The sequence below is a fragment of the Triturus cristatus genome, chromosome 3_2 (genome assembly GCF_964204655.1).
Source record: "Triturus cristatus chromosome 3_2, aTriCri1.1, whole genome shotgun sequence".
Taxonomy (NCBI): domain Eukaryota; kingdom Metazoa; phylum Chordata; class Amphibia; order Caudata; family Salamandridae; genus Triturus; species Triturus cristatus.
The window spans coordinates 935,991,712-936,014,143 of record NC_140584.1 but is presented as its reverse complement, the minus strand read 5'-3'; the positions used below and the strand labels follow the sequence as shown (position 1 = coordinate 936,014,143).

General features: G+C 45.4%; 1 protein-coding gene across 5 annotated transcripts in view; it reads left to right on the top strand.

The window, feature by feature from the left end:
• TBX4 (T-box transcription factor 4) overlaps nucleotides 1-22,432 on the top strand; it is a 722,013-nt gene that overhangs the window by 674,538 nt on the left and 25,043 nt on the right. For all 5 annotated transcript variants that reach the window (XM_085649426.1, XM_085649425.1, XM_085649428.1 and 2 more), the window contains one exon: nucleotides 19,589-19,677. In XM_085649426.1, coding sequence (XP_085505552.1) covers nucleotides 19,589-19,677 — 89 coding nt within the window. The remainder of the gene's footprint in view (nucleotides 1-19,588; nucleotides 19,678-22,432) is intronic.

Genomic DNA, 22,432 nt, shown 5'->3' with positions numbered 1-22,432 from the left:
TTGCCAGAACACAGTTAAGTGGCAATGAAACATGTTGGCCTCCTTTACAAAGGTTTACAACATTCAGTGTTTTTAATTTTGAGTAGGCTCTCCGATCTGAATAAAGAGGGTGACTATCACGGGAGTCTTTAACTCAATTTTAAAGATTGTTGCATCGAACATCTGTTCTTTGCAATACACGGGTTTCTCTCTGTTCTCTTTACTTTTCTTTGATGGAAACAGGTTCCTTCTGGGGTCTGTTCCCTTTTTTCTCCTCACTGGTCTTTAAACTTTTGTTTCCTGTGAGTGGGCATCCAATGATGAGAAAACGTGGGCATACCAGTGAGAAACAGCTGGCAGCCTCTTTGGTGGTGCGTACGTGAGGGGCCCACTCACTTTTCACCTTTCACTCCTTTGTAAGTACTTGTGACTTCTAGTGGTGAAGACGGTGGTCAATGGAGGGGTGTTGATGCTTTCAACTTTTGAAAATTGAGGGTAATGGGACCACAATTCTCTGGATATAATACCAGTAACAGAAGACATATTAGTAGTTTCTGGAAGCTGTGTGGATCCTCAGTACTAGCAAGTAATAGATCCCTCGTTAGTGCCTAGTCTTATTTCATTTATCTGATTTCGACAAAGTGATAAAGTATTGTATTGCTGGGGGGTCCTGGGGTCAGCGGTGTCACTTAGGGTGTAAATCCATGACACCCATGAGGTTAGAGGGGAGGGGCGGAATGTGGATAGCGTGGTCGGTAGGGGTTTCGTCACATTCCTGGGGGTGGGGTTTCTTTTTCAAGGGTTGGGGTGGGATTAGGTCTATTGCAGAAAAAAGAGCAAGAGCAAAAGGTAAAGGAAACATACAACGTAAAGCTTTAAAGATCTTAGAATAGAGACTAGTAATTGTAAGATCCTATCAGTTAATGTTAATGGAATTTTAAATCCTAAGAAGTATGGTGCTCTTATTAGATGGTTGACATAATTTAATCCCCATGTGTTGTTTTTACAGGAGACCCATTTAAAAAGCAATTCCCCTAAGTTATTTATACCTAGGTTCTTCTCTAATGCCTTTTTTGCATCGGCAGGTTTAGTCATGAAAGGAGTGGCCATTTATTTTTTCCAGAAAACTCCCTTGGGAATTTTTACAAATACATAGGGATGTATATGGGAGATGGATATGGGTGGTTATTAAGCTACTGGGGAAGATCTTGAATTTTATAAATTATTATGGTCCTGTGCTGGATGATATTTCAGCTCTGGTTCAAATTAATGAGTTTTGGATAGGAGCCCCCGGCCAGATTATTTGTTGAGGGGACTTTAATTTTATTCAGGACCTAAGAAAAGATACTTCTAATAAAAACAAAAAACAATTGGCACATTTCCATCAACTTTATTCGACTGAATAACTTGCGGTGGAAGAGCGGATCAAGGAATACTTCATGAATATGAACATTCCTAAACTCTCAGACAACCGGATCAGTATAATGGGATCCTATGTAGAATCAGCCGAGATTATGGCTGCCATTAGAGCAACAGCTGGGGCAAAAGCATGTGGACAAGATGGCTTCCCTATTGAATTTTAGGAGAATTGATTATTCCCCTGAAGAAATGATTTAATTATATAAAAGAGGGAGGTTTGGTCCCAACATGTTTTAAACAATCAATAATTGTATCCTTCGTTAAAAAAGACAAACATCCGGCGGATGTTAATTCATATAGGCCCATCAGTCTTCTGAATTCAGATTATAAGATTTTAATGAAAGTGTGGGCAGGGCGCTTTTTGTTTGCCGCCCAAGAGACAATTCATAGTGATCAGACTGGTTTTATTGGGGGTAGATCGATGACGGCAAACACACAGTTTTTAATACATGCCTTGGATTATTTTAATACAAATTTTATCCCAGCAAGTATCGTTATGGTCGACTCCGAGAAGGCTTTCGATTTAGTGAATTGGAGTACCCTGTTTTTTGCCCTTGGACGGTTTGGCTTCCCTGCTCAGGTTATTAAAATGCTCCGCAATATCTATCAGGGGGCCACGGCCCAGGTAGTTATAAATTCAAAACAAGCAGGGACTATAAAAATAAAGCGTGGGACCAGACAGGGCTGTCCGCTTTCGCCCTTGCTTTTTACTTTTTTTATAGAGCCTCTTGCAATTAAAATACGAAATAATGCGGCTATTCAAACACCTATTTGTGGCATGTCTAAGCTGAAACTTTTTGCAGATGACATAATTTTATATTTATCTCCGGACAAAGATAACCTTGAAATCGTTTTAAGGGAATTCAAGAACTTTGAGTTAATTGGTGGTTATAAAATAAATGCAAATAAAACCGAAGTTCTTGCCCTTAATACAAATGTAAATTCTTTTCCATCTTGTTTAAGAATGCAAGCAACTAGCCTTGATCCCATTACATATCTTGGGATATATGTGTCTAGCCAGTACCAATAGCTATATAAACTGAATTATTTAAGAAAATCAAGAAACTTTTGGAACAATGGTTGATACTCCCCTTATCGATAGTGGGTAGAGTTTCCTTAATTAAAATGTCTATACTTCCGTTGCTAATATTTCTCTCTTCTAATGTCCCAATCAAAATAAATATGTCTTTTTTTAAAGAGTTAGAAACTTTATTTAGAGAATGTGTCTGGGGAAAGAAAGTTTCAAGGGTAAAGTTGACAGTGGTTCAATTACCCATTGCACAAGGGGGGTTAGCTTTGCCTCATTTGAGAACTTACTACGAAGCAGCTTTTCTAGACCTAGTGTCTGGACTGATGGGATCTAATTGTACTAAAGATAGCTTCTTTTTAGATAGAATGATTCAAGAATCGGATTCACAAACCCGAGTGTTTTTAAAAACTTCCAAACTTCCTAAAAAAACTAGGTATAAGACTTTGAAAGATCTTATTTTTAGACTCCAGTTGTTTTTTAAAAAGACGGGCTCTTCTGGTCTCCAATACTTAAAGTTGAGAGAAGCTGCTAGCTTTGGCCTCCAGTTCCGATTAAGACATATCAATAATTGGGAAAGCTGTGGTCTATTTGAGCTAAGACATTTTATAATTCAAAACAGGGCGATTTTCTGGGCAGAGGTAATGGGAAGGGCGGAAAACCATCCAAAACCCTCCTTCTTTGAATATCTGCAAATCGCTCACTTTCTAAAAAACACGAGTGCCATTTTTGATGCTCCAAATCAACTAGTGATAGCCCTTTATGGGGTGAGAGTGAGTGGTGTGGGGAACTGGTACTGGTTGTTATATAAACCGGATCAAACCTCTGTGCTAGAGAGCCACTTGGCAAAATAGATCGTGAGACAGGATGTTCTTTTTCATCGAATGATTGGGAGGCTCTGTGTCTTCTAGGAAGTAAATCGTTGCGTGCTGCAAATTTTAAAAGGACGTCCTTCTTATCTCGGTGGCTTTTCTACTTAACTCCGGCCACTTTAAAAAAAAGATTTCCAGGAGTGGAGAATAAGTGCTTCAGTTGCCAGGCTGACGGGGAAGGCGGATGGCACCATATCTTTTTTTCATGTCCACCGTTGAGGCCCTTTTGGGAGGCAATTTTTTTTTATTAATAATCGGAAAGACTGTTTTGGTGGAGGCCGAGGCAGTTTTATTTGGATTTTGCAGGGACAGAATGAGGTTAACAGGGGCCGAGGAAGCTTTTTTATTCATTTCTTGTACGGTAGCCCGTTCTTTATTTCTCCAGAATTAGAAATCTAGTGAAGCCCCCTCCCATTTGAAATGGTTCAATAAAATGAAGAGGTCTCGAAAATTTTAAGAAGCTTATGCTAGATGGATTGGGGCTATTAGAAAATTTGAAACAAATTTGAAGTTTTTTATGGATTTAGAAAAGTTAAAAGAGGGACTTTAACACTGGTTTTATATTTTTGATGCTATAGCCACTTGGCATTGTATTTTAGAAGCATTTGCACTTATTTCACAATTGCACTTTATTAGATGTTCGACTTACGGCTATTCTGGATTAGTGAGGATAACAGCTGCTTCAGCTATATTGTTTTAAAAAAATAAAAATAATAATTCGATCTTGATGTTGGAATGATAGCTGTTATTTGTGATAAAAATGCACTTGCACTTTAATTGATATTGCACTTTAGAATCACTGCAACCATGTGGGTTGCTGCACTTTAGGCTACTTAGTTTGTATATCGCTAATTAGAAGTTATCGTATCTGATTCATCAAAATGTTTATTTTTAATGATCTGAAGTAGATTATATATTCTCTGTACCGAATGCCTTGCTCAATAAAAAATGTAATTAAAAAAAAGAAGATATATCGTTACCGAAGGTAAGTAACTTGTTTGTTAGGCTAAAATAAGGGAGAACCATTGTGGACTCTAAAGGGAACTTACTACACATCTTTTCACGTTACTCCTTAGCCAGGGCCTACATTTTTCTTCATACACTGGCGACACCCAGTTTCATCCTGCGGTGACAGACTTTTAAAAAACTAGATTCCAATCTGACTGCAAGAGCATATTTACCAAGGCAAAATGGCCTTAAACTTAATGAAGGAAAACAGAGGTGATGTTTCTGGGCCCTAAGCATCTCCATTCCTCACCTACTAGGTGTCCCTGTCCTGCCTAACTTATTAGCCATTTCAACTTTAGTCATAGAAACTAAGTTTAGTGTAGTACCAAGTGTAGTTCCAGGTAATGCATAATATTTGCAGGAACGTGGTCCAGTGGTAAGATGTGGAACCTGGTGGCAGGAGCTTGTCTGATGGCCTGATTTATATCGTGGTGGAGGGAGAACTCCGTCGCAACAGCATCGGAGTTCCTTACCAGCCAAGACTATGGTCTTTCCGCACCATTTAAATTCGGGCAGACAATAGTTTGATGATGGCGGAGACCACTCTGTCTCTGGCATGGTCAAACTCCTCCGATGGCCTGGCGGAGTACGGGCCATCGGAGGTTTGGCTATAAATTCGCCCACCTAATTTAGATGGTCAGACCTATAGCCATTTTTCAATGTCCATCACCACCAGAAAAAATCTGGTGGTAAGGGGCACAGAGAAGTGCACAGAGCCCCCCTTGCCATGGGAGGAAGCTCCCATGGTGAGAGGGCATTGTCTTTTTTATTTTCAATAAGAAAATCCCACTTTCTTTGATGGAGCCATATGACAACATTACAGTGCACTGGCAGAACTCAACGTGAAGGTGATTCCTGTCAATGCTTGAAATTTCTGCTGGGCCAGCGGACATTTCATCATTTGGCGGGTGGCCCCTCTGTCAGTACGGAGGAGTCATTTACTCCATCACCCTGGCGGAGGACAGGCCGTCTACTCAAATTATAAATCAGGCCCTGAGTATCTAAGGTGCTAGGTGTGGACACAGGATGCTTTGATATCGAGTACTAGTCAATCCAATGTGTGATTCTGAATTAATAAGACTATAATTTTGTTACATGATTTCCGAACTATGATTGGAGAGTGCTTACATAATAAATTGATAGACAGATATATTAATAAATATTCGTCCCGGTTGATAAAAGACATATAATGCAACTTTTACATAATTTTTCCGCTTCTGGCCTGTTTAGGAACTAACAACAGCAAAGCACATCTCTATAGTAGGATACCCTTACGGTATATTATCACTTGCAGCTATTGAATCTTTTTTTTAAAACTATAAAATATTTTGTAACTGCTATTATAGGTAAGCAAGAAACCAGGGGACTTTTATGAGCGAGTACAGAGGACTAAAAAAGCTTATGAAACTTGAATGACCACTGCTCTGAGGTCATTTGGAAACTGTCTCCAGTCTTTTCACATACAAATCATTGTTTTCCGGTGTCAAAAGTAGATTGAGTTTAATCCCTAAAAGCCAGGACACTTTGTACTCAGCCTGTAACAGAAAGATGACCTCCAAAATCTTCTTGATTCTCCAGGATAGTTAGACGTGGCAGTCGAGGCCTAGCTCATAGTAGGTGGTGTGATGATTGAGACTAGAAACAGTATGTAGTACAGTTATATACAGTATAGGCACAATAAGGACAGAAGAGCTATTTTGTACAAAAAGAAAATCACTTTTAGAACAATATATATATATATATACACACACACACACACACACATATATATATACTATGTACACACACAACTTATATATATATATATAATGGCGAGACTTGTATGCGCCAAATTAACTAAGAAAATTTGCACTTATCTTTGGGTCCGCTCTCGTTTGTCGGCAGCAGGCGACGGATAATTTGAGTTGTGGCAATATATATATATTCACTGAAAAAAACAAAGGTTCAAGGGACGTTATAGTTACGCTCAGATTTCACTCGTACAAATCCAGTGAAAGTCAGCACTTATAGTTATCTGAGCTATAACTATAACCTATGCCCCCGCAATGCACTGCTTATGACCTCACATATGTCATTTGAGATATTGTCAATGATGTCACTGACCATATCATGAGTGGTGTAATATTTGAGGTCATAACCAGTGCATTGTGGGCGCGTAAGCTATAGTTATAGCTCAAGTAACTATAACTGATGAATTTCACTGGTTTTGAGCACCCCAGTACATGGCAAGTGGTGGCCCTGGTGGGTGAAGTCCCCAGGCCCATGTATTGCTTCACGAAGGGGGCCGCATGGCCTCCTTCCAATATACAACTTAGCCCCACGGATGTGGTGAGCCACAGGACGTGATGGACCCCCTAAATTAATGTTTTTCAGCCCCAGGGAGGTGGCGGTCCCCGGGCGGCGGGGAGGGCATGCAGTGTGCCTGGATTCATTTTATAATTAGCCCCAAGGAACTGGGAGTCCCCGCGGCTGTGGGGAGAGGTCCTATGCTTCCCCGCATTAATTTTAAGTTTAGCCCCGGGATGTGTTGGTTCCTGGGACTACGGGGAGGCCATGTTACTCCCCCACACTTCTACACTTCTAAAGAAACATTTACCCCGGGAGGTGACGCTCCCTGGGGCTGCGGCAGGGCTGCGTGGTCCCCCCCAAATTAGTTATAAACATTTGCCCGGAGGAGGTGGCGGTCCCCGGGGTCCGGAGGTGTCACGTGGTCACCCCCTGCATACATAATAACCAATTCTCTCAGGAGGTGGCGTCCCGGGGGCTTTGATAAGCCTGAGGACGGGGGCCCTGTGAGCCCCCCTCCTACTTTTATGATAGGTCGCCGGGACCTTGCCCACCTGGGAGTTATTTAAAATCAAGTGCGGGTGTTCACACATGCTTTTGTTTTTACATTTTTTGCCACGATTATTGCGATTAGGCAGCAATTGTTGGTTTTGTTAAATGCTTTTTTGGCATGTTGGGTCCCTCTGGGACCCCTGGACCAATTTTATGGGGTCCGGGTATTCCTACCCTGGCCCCTTTTCTTTTTTTTTTACATTTTGTTTTGGACAGGGCTCAAGTCGAGATGACTGCCAACACTCCTGGTTGAAGTGTTCTAGCCAATCAGATCTCTGCATTTACCTGTACAAGATCGTTAGTTTTTGCAAAGTTATCGCTGCCACAGATATCACTAACTGTATTTTCTTAAATTTCTCAAAAACTATTGAACAGATTTACACCAAGTAAGAAAAAGCGGAATCTGCGTAACGAAATCTAGCTTTCTGACAAATTTGGTGTAATTCCGTCCAGCGGTTCCGACTGTAGGCGTATTGACAAGTCGTATAGGAATTAACATGGGCAATGCACCTTTTTTTAACTCTATTTTTTATCAGCCCCTGCTTGACAGATCACCCCGAAACTTTCCACGCTCAACAAGTCTACCGATGAGAATTCTTTCAGAGAATTTAATTAATTTTCGTGAAACGACATCAAAGACAGTAGGTAATATGTATATATAAATATATACATATTACCTACTGGCCGTCCCCAGTAGGTAGTTATAGTTAGGACCATGTTTCCATTGAAAAAGCATTTTTTGACTTGCCTATATCTGAAAAAACAAACCTTAAAGAGACGTTATAGTTTGATGAAAATGCCAATTAAAAAATTCCATTTTAACCAAATAAAACCACCTAAATTTACCAGTTATAGTTATCTCAAGTAACTGTAACTCATGCCCTAAAGTAACTATAACTCGTACCCCCGCCATGCAAAGTGTTGTCATCAATGATGTCATTTCAGATGTTGCATTGATGGTATCAAAATGTCATAGAACATGTAGGGCCCTGTTGACAGAACTAACTTAAGACAAAATCCTAAACTTACTTACATTTTGGATTCACAGAAGGCACTTACTCATTTCGGTATTCACAGAAGTTAGGAGTCCTAACTTTAGGACTCCTAAATGCCTTCTGTGAATACCGAAAGTCTTAAAGTTAGAATTTTTCTCAGTTTAGGATTAGTAAAGTTAGGACTCCTAACTTTAGGACTCCTAAATGCCTTCTGTGAATACCGAAAGTCTTAAAGTTAGGATTTTTCTCAGTTTAGGAGTCCTAAAGTTAGGACTCCTAACTTCTGTGAATACAGAAATGCGTAAGTGCCTTTTGTGAATACCAAAATGGTAGTAAGTTTAGGATTTTGTCTTTAGTTCTGTGAATCGGGCCCGTAATGAGTAATGTAATATGAAAGGTATTTAGCAGGTTGTTGAGTTAATCCATCAAGCAAAGGAGTCAAGTCTAGCGATGTGGGCAGACAAGGAATCCCATAACTTGGCAGCAGCCCAAGAGATGGACCGACCGCTCTATCTGACTTTCCTGAACCTGGGCATAGATGCTTTCCTAGCTGAAGAGGATTTGAGTGACCTGCCTGGAATGTACCGGCTGAAGAGGGAGGAGAGATGTTTGGACCCTTTGTGATGGAGAGCGAGGAAGACTAGTGTTGTGTGAGTTACAGAGAGTGTGCTTCAGACTTGGAGCAGCGCCATGTACGTGCATCCTTCACATGTAGTAAAGGCAGGAATGTGAGGATAGGAAAACATGGAGCATATTCAGACCTGTCACGCACTATGGTTTGAGAATCAATCAGGGCCTTTGTTTGAGAAAAGCTAGCTCTTTATTTCTTTTTGGAATTCTCAATGCTAATTGATGGTTCTTAGCCCTCGAGGAGTATATTCCAACGTTACCATGTCTGCACTGAGATAGAGCTTCCACCTACGTTTTTTAATATTTTGTATAAGGGGGATGATTAAAGGTAGGGATGTCCTTGACCTAGGTTTCTCCTTTTTTATAAACTGAGTTTTGAACTATAAAAAATGTGGTCTCATCCTATGGATATCCTTCTGTTCAATGTAAACAGCTCTGAAGTATATTCTTTTTGCCACAGGTAGCCAGTAAAAAGCTGAGAGAGCCAGGGCAGTGTGATCTATTTAAGTTAAGAATTTGCCTTGTTGCCTCATTTTGGATTTTTTGTTTCTCACTGCTTAATTTTCTAAAGGGTCCTGCGTACAGCCCATTTGCATAGTCTAGGTGGGATATCACGAAGGCAAGTGATGCCTGTATCCTGTTTGACCGGCATAGGTAAGGGAACGCAAGTCACAGTATCCTCATTGTATAGAACAAGTCTCTTGTCACTTTGTTAATTTGGGATTGAAGTGAGAGGCTTGAGTGTATGATTACACTAAGTTTTTTTTTTTCTTCATTCAATGTTCTCTGCGGCTGTGCCAATTATAGAGGCTATAAGGATAGAGGGCTGTGATTTTGCCAGGGTCTACAGGTGAGAATTTCAGCTTTTGATGAGTTAAGTTTGAGATGATTCTCTAGTGTTTCATGGGCATTTGGCAATTACTAAATCCAGAGGTCGGGCCTCCGTAAGCTTAGTAGGAGCAACGTAAGCGCTTACTCTGGGGCATATGCATAGGTATATGAGTGGCTGTGCTGCTGGCTTGACGATTGCATCAGGAAATGTACTAATCAAATATTAATGTCCATGGGGAGAGCATGAAGAGGGCTGGACGCCATATGTCTTAAGTGGAAAGAGATGCAGGAGTTCCCAGGTTTTGAACTCTATTCTGATCACGCCAGAGGTAGTCAAATACATGATAGAGACGGGGTAGAGGTCCATCGCTTCAGATGTTCACTTAACAGAGAAATCTCTGCAATATTTCATCAATATGATGCTATAAACATTTCACTGTTTCTTTTAAACTTGAAAAACTACAGATCTCAAGAGAGCGAGAGAGAGTTGAAGAAAGAGATATGAGGCAATGCAGAGGAAGAAAGAGATGGTGTAAAGTTTCCATCTTAAACAAAAGCATAAGTGCAGTGGGAAGTAATAATGACCTGATGATGTCTGGCTTGGTTTCCAATGAGTTGCAACCACTGACTTGCAATGTCTTGCCTTCAGCAAAGCATTTATATAATGAAGCCAGCTACAGATTCGAAGACCACCCGAAGCAAGAAGGTTCACCTTTGCATCAGTGCTGGTCATCCAAAAGCTTGAGTATTGCTTCTCTCATAAAGGGAGGTACCAAGCCGCGTGGCAGCAGGGCATAGGGTACTAGACGATAGATCGGGTCAAGACCACGAGGCAGCAGGCCACGGGCAGAAGAACTGGCCTACAGCAGAACAGGAGGCCAGAATCCTAGACTGGCTGGAAGCTTAATAAACAGGAAATGCATAGCAGGCAAACAAATCTTTATCAAACATGAAAGCGCAGAGTGGTGAGAAGCAGTCAGAAGCTTGAAAGCACATTGTTTAAAAGTTATCCTCGCAACTTTGACCAGGAGAGTAACTAATGATTCAGAGAACTCATAAACTCTTAAGATGTCATTCAGAGCAGCCAGCAAATCTAATAAGGCCGAGAAAAGCTCACTCATAAATCTGAAGTGAAAAGTAATTACAGCATATGTATTCAGCGAGACACACAAGGAATGTGACCATAAAATTGCAGCTGAGAGCCTTCCTTGTGGTTGGAATCTGAAAGACAGGCATTTTATTCTCCTACTCGGGGCCCCGCATATGAAATAAACATAGACTAAAGCTTCAAGCTAAGTCATAAAGACACCGCAAGACATATGCCAGGTCTGTATGATCCCATTAGTGACTAATAGAATGAGGAGGGGGATAGCAGCCAAAAGGGCTGTAGACCCAGCCCTGCCACTCTCTGCAAGAGGCGTGGTTTCCCGTAATCTAAGGGCGGCTAAACTCGGGTGCAGAGGCTTCCGGAGCAGACGGGCATGCACGTGGTTGCCTCATTGTGCCCCGAGAATGCGATGATTTGAACTAGTCGAGGAGGAAAACACCGCGATGTTAGTGTCCAAAGCTTCCTGCGAGCCATGTGAGCTTGAGGGAGAAGCACAGCACGCGAGACAGCGCCACTGTATCCTTCGGATATCACGCCAGCATGTGCACACGGAGCAAACACACGGGTCATGTTGGACGCTCTCATGGCCGAAGCTCACTGCAGGGACACATGGCAGAAACCACTTCTGCCATGAAGAGCTTCACGAGGTTCCGCTGTCTTGGAATCCTTTAGAAATGTCTGAAGCGGCGCTGGTGAGAGGGACCTTATGCACAGGGAGTTCTCTGTGAGAGGGGTTGTCTTACTCCAGGTAAAGGAGTAAGCAGTAAGACCAACATATTCATTGGGGAGGGGGGCAGTGACCTAGTGGTGCCGATTTACAAAAGCATGTATGAGTACAGTAAGTAGCGGGGTGGAGCAGAGCCCTCTAGTCCATGCTCATACATGGCTTCGTGAATAGGCTTCGGAATGCCTGACTCCCAATGACTGACGAATCAAAGAGGCCGCAGCCCTTTCTGTGTATCCCAATAGTATATGATGATTATTTGCAGAACATTCCCATTTTATATGGTTTGGGGCCAATTCACAAAGGCAGGTAAGGAGGGTACTTATAACAGTACCTCGGGAGCTCTACTCCATGTACTCCGCACTCCCTCTGGGACTAGCCCTTAGTCTTTAGGATTTCTTACCATTAACCAATTAACAACTGTTAATTGCAGAGCAAATACAAGTTATTTTTGAAGAAGGACGCACCCCTGATCACAGCCTCTTGTACCTTCTACTGTGGCATTGGATGCCCAGAAACACATTACTTGCTGACCTCAGGAATTTACTGAAATGTCCTAACTAATAATCAGCTACTTGCATTGGAGGCCTAACGTGCCTGGGTGCTTGTCACGGTTGCTAAAAGGCTACATACCGATCGCGAAGTCTCAATGAAAAGGCCACGAGGTGTTCGGTGAGAGACCATTCATTTATTTAGAATGAATGGTTTCTGTAGTTTTCATGGCTTTAATATCCGCTTGGATGTCTGAGTGAGTTCATCGCTTGCCACAGACATACAGAGATCTGAAGGGCACATGTTTATATCCCAGCAAAGCACATTAAACATTCTATCCCCACTGACTGCTAATCAATGAATCAATCAAAGCATTTGTAGAGCGCACTACTTACCCGTGAGGTTCTCAAGGCGCTGAGGGGTGGGGGAATGCTGCTACTGTTCGAAGAGCCAGGTCTTGAGGAGTCTTCTGAAGGTCAGTAGGTCTTGGGTCTGCTGTAGGCGGATAGGGAGAGTGTTCCATGTCTTGGCGGCGAGGTGGGAGAATAATCTGCTGCCGGCGGTCACTCTTCGGATGCGGAGGACAGTAGTGAGGGCGTGGTCGGCGGAGCAGAGCTGCTGGGTGGGGGTGTAGAAGCTGAGTCGGCTGTTGAGGTCCAGTGTTGTGGAGTGCTTTGTGTGTGTGGGTGAGGAGTTTGAAGGTTATCCTCTTGTTGACGGGGAGCCGCTGCAGGTCTCTCAGGTGGGGTGTGATGTGGCTGCGGCGAGGGATGTCGAGGATCAGGCGTGCGGAGGCGTTCTGGATGCGTTGGAGCCATTTCAGGAGTTTGGCCGAGGCTCCTGCGTAGAGGGCATTTCCGTAGTCCAGTCTGCTGCTGACGAGGGCCTGGGTGACCGTCCTTCTCGTTTCGGTGGGGATCCACTTGTAGATCCTGCGGAGCATGTGGAGGGTGTTGAAGCAGGAGGAAGAGACGGCGTTGACCTGCTACGTCATGGAGAGGGTGGAGTCGAGGATGACCCCTAGGTTGCATGCTTGGTCGGTGGGCGTTGGAGCTGTTCCTAGTGCGGTCGGTCACCAGGAGTCGTCCCAGGCCGAGCGGGTGGGTCCGAGGCTGATGACCTCCGTCTTGTCCGAGTTCATCTTCAGTCGGCTGTCTCTCATCCAGTCGGCGACGGCCTTCATTCCCTCATGGAGGTTGGTTTTGGCGGTGTGGGGGTCTTTGGTGAGGGAGAGGATCAGCTGGGTGTCATCGGTGTAAGAGATGATGTTGACATCGTGCAGTCGGGCAACATGGGCGAGTGGTGCCATGTAGATGTTGAACAGCATTGGGCTGATGAGCCCTGGGGTACGCCGCAGATGATCTTGGTGGCTTCGGAGTGGAAGGGGGAGAGGCGGACGCTCTGTGTTCTGCCGGAGAGGAAGGAGGTGGTCCAGTCCAGTGCCTTCTCTTGGATACCGGCGTCGTGGAGGCGTGTTTCGTAGTGTGCGGTGGCAGACCGTGTCAAAGGCAGCTGACAGGTCCAGGAGGATGAGGACCGCGGTTTCTCCGTTGTCTAACAGAGTCCTGATGTCGTCGGTGGCGGCGATGAGGGCAGTTTCGGTGCTGTGATTGCTGCGGAACCCGGACTGGGACGGGTCCAGGATGCTGTTCTCCTCGAGGAATCTGGTCAGTTGTTTGTTGATGGCCGGAAGTTCTTGAGGTCCTTGGGGTCCGCCTTGGGTTTCTTGAGTAGGGCGTTGATCCCGGCATGCTTCCAGCTCTCTGGGAAGCTTGCTGTCTCGAAGGAGATGTTGATGGCTTTCTGGAGATGGGGTGCGATGGTGGTGCCGGCTTTGTTGAATATGTGGTGTGGGCATGGGTCTGGCGGGGATCCGGAGTGGATGGAGTTCATGATCTTGATGGTGTCATCGTCGTTGATGTTGGTCCAGGAGATCATGCGGTTGGTGTGGGTGGTGGTCATGGGGGTGGAGGTCTCGGTGGTTGCTGGGGCGGTCGCGGCATTGAAGCTGTCGTGGATGTCAGCGATCTTGCGGTGTAAGAAGGTGGCCAGCGAGTCCCACATGTCTTGCGAGGGTGGGATGTCGATGGTGTTGGAGCTGGGTTTGGAGAGTTCCTTCACGATGTTGAAGAGCTCCTTGCTGTTGCGTGCGTTGTTGTCTAGTCGGTCTTTGAAGGAGGTCCTTTTGGCAGATCTGATGAGGTGGTGGTGTCTGCGGGTGGCGTTTTTGTGGGCTGCGTAGCTTTCCAGTGTTTGTTCGCGGATCCAGTTCTTCTCTAGCTTTCGGCAGGTTTGCTTGGAGGCCTGGAGATCTTCGGAGAACCAGCTCGCTTTCTTCTTGGTGTGGCTGTTGGAGGGTTTCTTGAGCGGGGCAAGGGTGTTGGTGCAGTCGTCGATCCACTGTCTGAGGTTGCGGGCTGCGGCGTCGGGGTCGGTCGGGTCTGCGGGTGGGCTTCGGGCGAGGGCGGTGGTTAGCTGGTCTTCGGTGACTTTGCTCCAACAGTGGCGAGGCATCTGCTGGGTGCGGTGGTGTGTGGTGGGTTTCTGGAAGGTGAAGTGAATGCAACGGTGGTCGGTCCAGTGGAGTTCAGTGGTGTGGTTGAAGAAGACGTGGGAGCTTGCTGAGAAAATGGGGTCCAGCGTGTGGCCGACGGAGTGGGTGGGTGTTGTGACGAGTTGTCTGAGTCGAGGTTGGCGAGGTTGTCGATCAGGGTGGAAGAGTTGGAGTCGGTGTTGTTCTCGAGGTGGAAGTTCAAGTCCCCGAGGAGGATGTAGTCTGTGGAGGCGAGGGCCGTGTGTGCTGACGAAGTCAGCGATGGAGTCACTGAACTGTGGTCAGGGTCCGGGGGGTCTGTAGACGAAGGTTCCTCTGAGGGTGGTGTTGGGGTCGGTGTGGATCTGGAAGTGCAGGTGTTCGGCGGTGCTGAGGGTGTCATCGGTGTATGTCGAGATTTTGAGAGTGTTCCTGTGGACGATGGCAATTCCTCCTCCCACTCCGTTGGTTTGGTCCTTGCGGGTGATCTTGTAGCCGTCCGGGATGGCTATGGCGATGCCGGGTGCCGAGGAGGGGTTTAGCCAGGTCTCTGTCAGGAAGGCGACGTCTAGGGTAAAATCTGTGTAATAGTAAAATCTTTTATTTACATTGCTTAGATATGGCATAATCGTGGTATGAACCACTATAAAAAAAGTGATTGCTGTTTTATATAGGGCTTGAAAGTCTGGGTAATGTATTCAACTCAATTCTGCTCTAGCTAATACAAGACCATTTATTTCTCTCCGGCACACAGAAAACTTTTTTTAAACAAGCATTGGCAAAGCCACAGGGTCTTGGCTTTAAATGTCCGAGCTATTCGCTTTGCCAATGCTCGTTGGCAGTGGCATGGCAACTCATGTGCAAATACGCATGCACATGTCTGGCCAGTAATCGTGAAATGGGTTTCATTTTAAAGTGCGGAAAAGGACAAGAATATTGAGTGGGGAGGGGTGAAAACAGAACATTCAGGGAGAAGAGAGGAGCTAGAGAAAAATGGGAGAGAGATTCCGGAAAGGCATGCAGTCCCAGGGAGAGCTCAAAACAAAAGAAAAATATATTCTCTTTAAGCATGCAGTAGAAAGATAAAAATCATCCAGTCAAAACACTTTGGGCCATATTTATCAAAGTTTTGCTTTGCCCTTGCACCACGCAAGGTAACACAAGGGCGACGCAAAACCTAGTTGAAATTGACCAAGCCACGCAAGGCCAACTTGTGTATCCCTGCGGTGCTTGGTAAATCTGGAGTAACGCAAGACAGCTCAAGTTGCTGCCTTGAGTTACTCTGCCTCAGGGAGGCGTTCCAAGGCACACCCATGGATTTTGTCGCATTCCCAGATTTCCCATGAGTGGTACACCTTGGAATGCGTCAAAATGGTACGCTTACACAGGGCAGGCATAGCGATGCAGCACACATAGAAAGAGGAACAAGCATTTGCAATGCAATAGGTCTCGCATTAACGCGAGTTTGAGCTATTGACATTGTAAATAGCAATGCCTTTTATTTATGTTTTTAAAAAGAAAACAAAAATAAAAGGCATTGTTATTTGCAATGTCAATAGCTCAAACTTGTGTTAATGCGAGACCTATTGCATTGCAAATGCTTTTTATAAAGGTGTTTTTGCTGCATGGGCATCCAATCCTTTGCCTCTCTTCAGAGTGCATAGAGTGATGGTCACATATGTGCCAACTGTGATTACGATTCTCTGAGAAAGTGTGTGAAGGAATTACAAATGTTTCGAAATATGGAAAGCACCTGGGGAAAACTTTTTGGTGGTAGACACCACTCCCCTTGTGGGAAACTGGCTTGCTCGCTTTTGTTTTGGCATGCCCTATGCGGGCTGTGAAGTAAGAAGGTGATGGGTGTCGAGGGGACGTGAGCGGCATCCGCCTAAGAAAAAAATTGAACACCTGCCTATTTTTTAATTTATTTTTTACAAAGTAATCCCTGCCCCTAACACATGGCATTGGGAAACTGAAACATGTCTTCAGGACATGCCAAGTCCGCCCTTGCAAAAAGATCTTTGAAGCCTAAGGAAAGAATTCATTATCTAGAGCAAGAGTGTGTAGAGCAGAGGCCTTCAAACTGGGGGGAGAGCCCCCCTGGGGGGCCATAAGTGATCTCAGGCGGGGTGCCAGTCTCCGGCCAAGAGAAGCAGCATGCTTTGTTTCAAGTGTTAAAAATGCAATAGGTCGCGCCTTTGATTAAGTTAAAGCCATTTGCTTTGCTAATGGTATTGTACAGCAAAGCAAATGGCTTTAACTTAATGAAATGCGAGACCGATTGCATTATTCCCGTTTTCAAATTCTCTAAATAGTTGTCTAAGTTCTCAAAAGACGGTAATTACCTCATGTAGTGTTGCTGTGCACGTTTAGTTGAAAGTTTATGCTTATGAAATAAGCTATTCTCAAGCATAAAAATGAATGTTGCATCGTTTCTCATCAAAATTACACACGCCGCAAGCTCTCAACATTGCCAGCATACAACACTTTTAAAAAGTTTTAAACTTTTTTGGGGGGTGGCAAAGTGAAACATTACATAAATCTCAGAGCAGTGAAGTCACTCTACGTTCACAGGACCTGGAGCCTGAGTAGAAATGTAACCCCTGTGTCCATTCCTTTATTTCCCGGTGTATTCGGCACCACAGACCACTGCGGCCCTTGATCTGCTGGGAGCTGACATGCTGACAGGGCTGGGGAGACGCCGGCGCTGCTCCAGAGGTGTGATCCTCCGTAGTGAGTGTGCGAGTGGGCATGGAGTGGCCCATAATGGCTGGGGAGATGCCGGCGCTGCTCTGGAGTTGTGATCCTCAGCAGTGAGTCAGCGAGCAGGCATGGAGGGGCCCATGATGGCTGGGGAGATGCCGTCGCTGCTCTGGAGGTGTGATCCTCAGCAGTGAGTCAGCGAGGGGGCATGGAGAGGCCCGTGATGGCTGGGTTCTGAAAGGAGCGCTGGCAGCACCTTAATAGCAGCAGCGACGGCGCATGGCACAGCAGCAGCCCCATCACCTGGCCTGCACCACGGCCCCTGACACTTGCAAAGTCAGTCTGGGGGGTGCCCCAGGGGCACCTGAATGTTATGAAATGAACGCGCCTCTCGCAAGATCGCACATCCCAGCCAAACAACATGGAAGTGCGGGTAGGGGGGTTGCCCAACACGGAGATACAAGCGGGAGGGTGGGGTGATTAACAAAGCACAGACAACGGGAGCGGGGAAGGTAGGGAAGAGGGAGGGGGGTAAAAGAAGGCACCAAAGCAGTCGTTCCTGCAGTAAGAGAAACGGAATAACGAAAGTAGTGCTCACAGTCTACATAACGCCTACCGTGTTAAAATACTTTACAGTAAATACAACAAACCGGTACCACTGTAATGGAAAGCGCCGCGGCCAGCCGTGAAGCGAGGACGGAGCATATTTAAACAAGCTCTTTGAAGAAGTCACAATGTTACAAGCGCGGCCGAAGCGGACCGCGCTTGTGCAATTTAAGCTGCCCGCAATGACAATGAAAAACGAGCATTGGCCGCGCAAAACGCGATAGGGGCGGGGAGAATGAACAAAGCGCGAGACGCGATGGTGGGGGGTGGGGGAGAGAAGCGGGAGTGTGGTGTGAAATAGCAGCAGGGAAGGAGGCGGAGAGGGGCTATGAGGGAGAGCGACGTAAAGCCATATGGCTGCTTTGCGCGCGTGCACGCCTCGTGCACTGTAGCTCTATGCCAGGGGAAGCACTTTAAAAACTCACTTACAAAATGTCTCAAAGAGACAGCTTTCGCTGTCTCAGCGAGACCTAAAAAGCCTCCAGGTGCCTCTTTCTGCACAAAAACAATCCATGCCCTTTCACTATGGTGTCAGGGTGTCTGTGTTGGTGCTTGGCAGCATACAGTGCTCCAATGCAAGAAGAGGACAGGAATGCGCCATATAATGTTAAGTATGGCTCATTGCTGCCCTCTTCCTGTCACGTAACACAGCGCAGCAAGATGTCTTGCTGCACTGCGTGACATTTTGATAAATATCCCCGAGACCAAATTGTTCCTGTGCGGTAAAAATACACGAATAGGAAGAAAGCAATTGAGTCCGGAGCAGGAAAGTGAGGTAGGCAATAGAATGATTCAATCGTGAGCCAGACGCAGAGCTAAAACCCACTGTAAATATATGTAATGTATTGCAAGCTGAAGCTGTATGTAGCTGAGACCTAAAAAAGTAGAAAAACGATCCTTAGGCCAAGCTTGGAAGAGACCCATCAGCCAAAAAAAGGGCATCCCTAGGAGCAATCCTTCTATCTTGAAAAATGCCTTTAGTAGACAGGTGGGAATGTATTGTGGTTTGAGTTTGCTTAGGCCGGTAGAAAAGACAGCATAAACCCTGAAGCGATTCAAGAACTTCTGTTGACTTGGGCTGATTGCTTGTTTTGATTAAAGGAAATGCTCACTTTTTAACCGAGCTCTTTCTATAACACTTCCACAAATCAGTTGTTTTTCCACTTATCCACCTTGGACGGGTGGAATATTGCCGTGGCCTTGCCAGGATTAAAACTCATTATCCACAGATCACAGCAGTTGTCAGAGGCGAGTGTTAACTCTGTGAACCACAATGCTGGCTTTTGGTACCACTGTTTTAGCATGACTGGTGTGCAGAAATTGCAATAATAAATTATTTGCAAATTGCTTTTGTAATAAATCAATGTTTATAATGAGCTCATATTTATTCTTTTTTCTGTACAATATTTTTTAGGCAAAACCACTTTGCACCACAGGGTTCTATCGGGAACAGCAGAGCACTAATTTTTGATTAAAATTTGTTGTTTCTTATTGACCAAATATTTTTTAAATCCTAACTTTGAACAGCATTTCTTTTGCATCTTTCGGTCGCTTATGATAAAAGGATAGCCCCGAGAAGCAGCTTCCTGCCGTTTTATGGTTAGTACCAAAATGATTGATGGAACTGGAGGAGATATGTCATCCTAACCCATCCTCCACAAAGAGAAATCCAACCCACACAGCTCCAAACGTCTTCTCGACTCCAAGTACCCCATTCTACAGTTTAACTTGGTGTCTTAGACCTCTTGAAAGAGAGTTCTTCAAGGTCATGAGAAAATTATCCCTCCATTGGCTCTCACTTATGCATATGTCTTCTTTTGCAGATTACACAGCTGAAAATTGAAAACAACCCATTTGCCAAAGGTTTCAGGGGGAGCGATGACAGTGACCTGCGCGTGGCACGTCTGCAAAGGTGAGTATAATACTGATCAAAGAAGTCCCATCGAACACACATAATCTATGTTAAACAGACACAGAGAGCGTTAAAAGGTGGCAGCGGCTTATTTATATTAATTTTAATCCATCAACATTTAATTATACATTTGGAAAAGTGAACTTCCGACTAACCCTGGGCGTTATCCTCCACTCCGCCATCAAAGTGTGCGGAGATTTGCCCGCTCCGCTGGGAACTCGGAGTATAGGGTAAAACACCGACTCTGCAGCGGAGTGGAGTTAGCCAGCTGCCCAACCCCCTTTAAAAATACAGTTACAAGCTATTTTAAAATTAAATAAAAACACACTTACCTGCACTGCGGCGTCCCCGGGCTGCCCTCCTCCTCCTCGCTATCTCTCTCCAACGTGGAGTACATATTGAGAGAACTGCGCATGCGCGCGCATTTCTCACAAGATGTCTTGTGTGAAATGAGTTTTCTCAAGAAGTACTCCACGGAGGAGAGAGATGGCGAAGAGGACAGCACGGGGACGCCGCAGTGCAGATAAGTGTGTATTTATTTAATTTTTAATTAATCTTTAACTGTTTTTTAATGGGGGGGTGGAGGCGGGTGGCGGAGGGAAGCGGAGTTTTACACATAGTTTTCTCCCAACTCTGTGGACCTCCACGTAGTCTCACTACGCCAGCTCCACCCGGGGTTACTTCAGACGTGTGTTTTCTACAAGTGAGATTTAGAAATTTATATTTATGGACAATGTATTCAACCTCTAGATACTAGAATGATGCAAAAGTTTTCCTTCAACCTAATTGTGTCTAATTTTATAATTATGCAACCATGCAAAATTGATATTTTCTTCAAATTTTGACTTTTTTAATTCACTAATAATAAAACAATTTCCAAAAGCAGTTGAAGAAATAATACTAGTAATAAATGCTATATTGTAATTGCCACAATTAAATATGATAAAAATACATATAACAGTCACAACAACGATGAATAATAATGAATAATAATCTAATGTAGGGAGTGCTTCTGTGTAGAAAGACAGGGGCGCTAGGTGGTGCATGACCAACATGGCCACACTGCCGTGAGACTCTGGCAGCCCAGCAGCAACATCCTCGCTAATATCCTGCCCAAGACTACCTGCATTAGCATAGACTCGAGTCGCGTGCCTGTGAGTCCTGCCGCAACCCATTACGACCGAAATTGCGGACCCGTGGAACCCCAGGACTGTGTAGGCACCTGCAGTCCTGGCGCCGCGAGATTGCTGCTGTGCACTGTGGAACGCCACACCGGCTCCTCCTACCAATTTAGCCCCCGGTGCCCACGTGGCGACTGGGCCGCGTCGGCAAGGCCGCACTGCTTGGCACCGCACCAGCGCACAAGTGAGTCCGGAACTTTCATCCCCTTTATTGCTGCCTGTTACGACTCCTGTGCGCTGGTGATGTTAAGAAGCTGCCGAGTGTCAGGCGCTGAGGGAGCCCCCGCTGTGTTGGCCTGCGCCTGTTCCGGTTCTCGCGGCCCTGGCGTGTGCTGCCGCGGCCGCTGGCGAGGTGGCAGATCGTGAGTGCACCGGCGCTGCAGATTGAATGCGCTCTACTGGACACTGAGTTGAAAGGGGACAAACGCGGAGCGAGCCTGGTGGCTCCTGAGGGCACATTTAATCAGAAAGACCCCAACAACTGAACATGACATTCCAGGTTATTACCTGTTCTACATACAGTGGCACTGATATATACGCGATGGCATGTCTCCCCACATGGTGCTAACAGTTGTAAATTAATGCGGGCGACATACCCTTTTTCGCACCCACAGCTCGGGGTAAATGACTGTGCAGTGGCGTCTACCAGAGACTATATTGTGCCCCAGAGCCTGTGCACTTACTCCCGGCCCACCAATACAATCTGTGCATTCCCAATCAATTGCACACTTGATCAAGCGGTGCACCATAAAGTAACCACAGGACCAGGCTGACATACGAGCACACAACAGTCTGGAAAGCAGCAAGTGTTGGGACGCACTCGCCTGGCAGTGTGGAAACACTGCTCATTGCTGGACTCGCAGATACTTTTGCGCCCCTGGCGCTCGCAGTCTCTTTGAGTGCCGGGAGTATTGTACATGAACTCACGACGTGTTCATTGTCATTCTGAATGAGATCCACCATGGGGAAAATGGACGGCAAGCAATCAAAGTTGCCCTTTGAAGCCTGAAAAACTACCACTTGCTCTAGTGCTGATGAACTGGATAATGCAGGGGCGGAAAGGCTACACGACCCTGAGACCTCCTGAGACGATTATGTCAAAGCCCTCATTATTGTAATGCAACAAAGCCTCACCTCTATAGAGCCCAAAATGGATTCCATGAACACTCAAATGGACTCCATCGTCCACAAGCCGGACAAGCATGAAGAGAGAATAGTGGAAGCGGAGAGGCTCATTTCGGACGGCAAAGACAACGCGACCCAACTGCAAAAACACGTTGCTCAAATGTATAAGATCCTAAAGGTCATCGCCGGCAAAAATGAAGACTTGGAGGCCCGCAGTAGCCATAATAATGTACGCATTATAGGTTTGCCAGAAAGTAAAAACATTGGAAGGATGGAGGACTTCATTGAACGCCTACTGCGTGACACCTTTGGAGCTGAGGCCTTCTCACAGCATTTGACCATAGAACAAGCACATCGCTCATTAGGCCCCAGGCCTCCCCCGGGAACTCAGCCACGCCCGATTATCGCACGGTTCCTAAACTATCAGGACCACGACTTTGCCCTGAAGT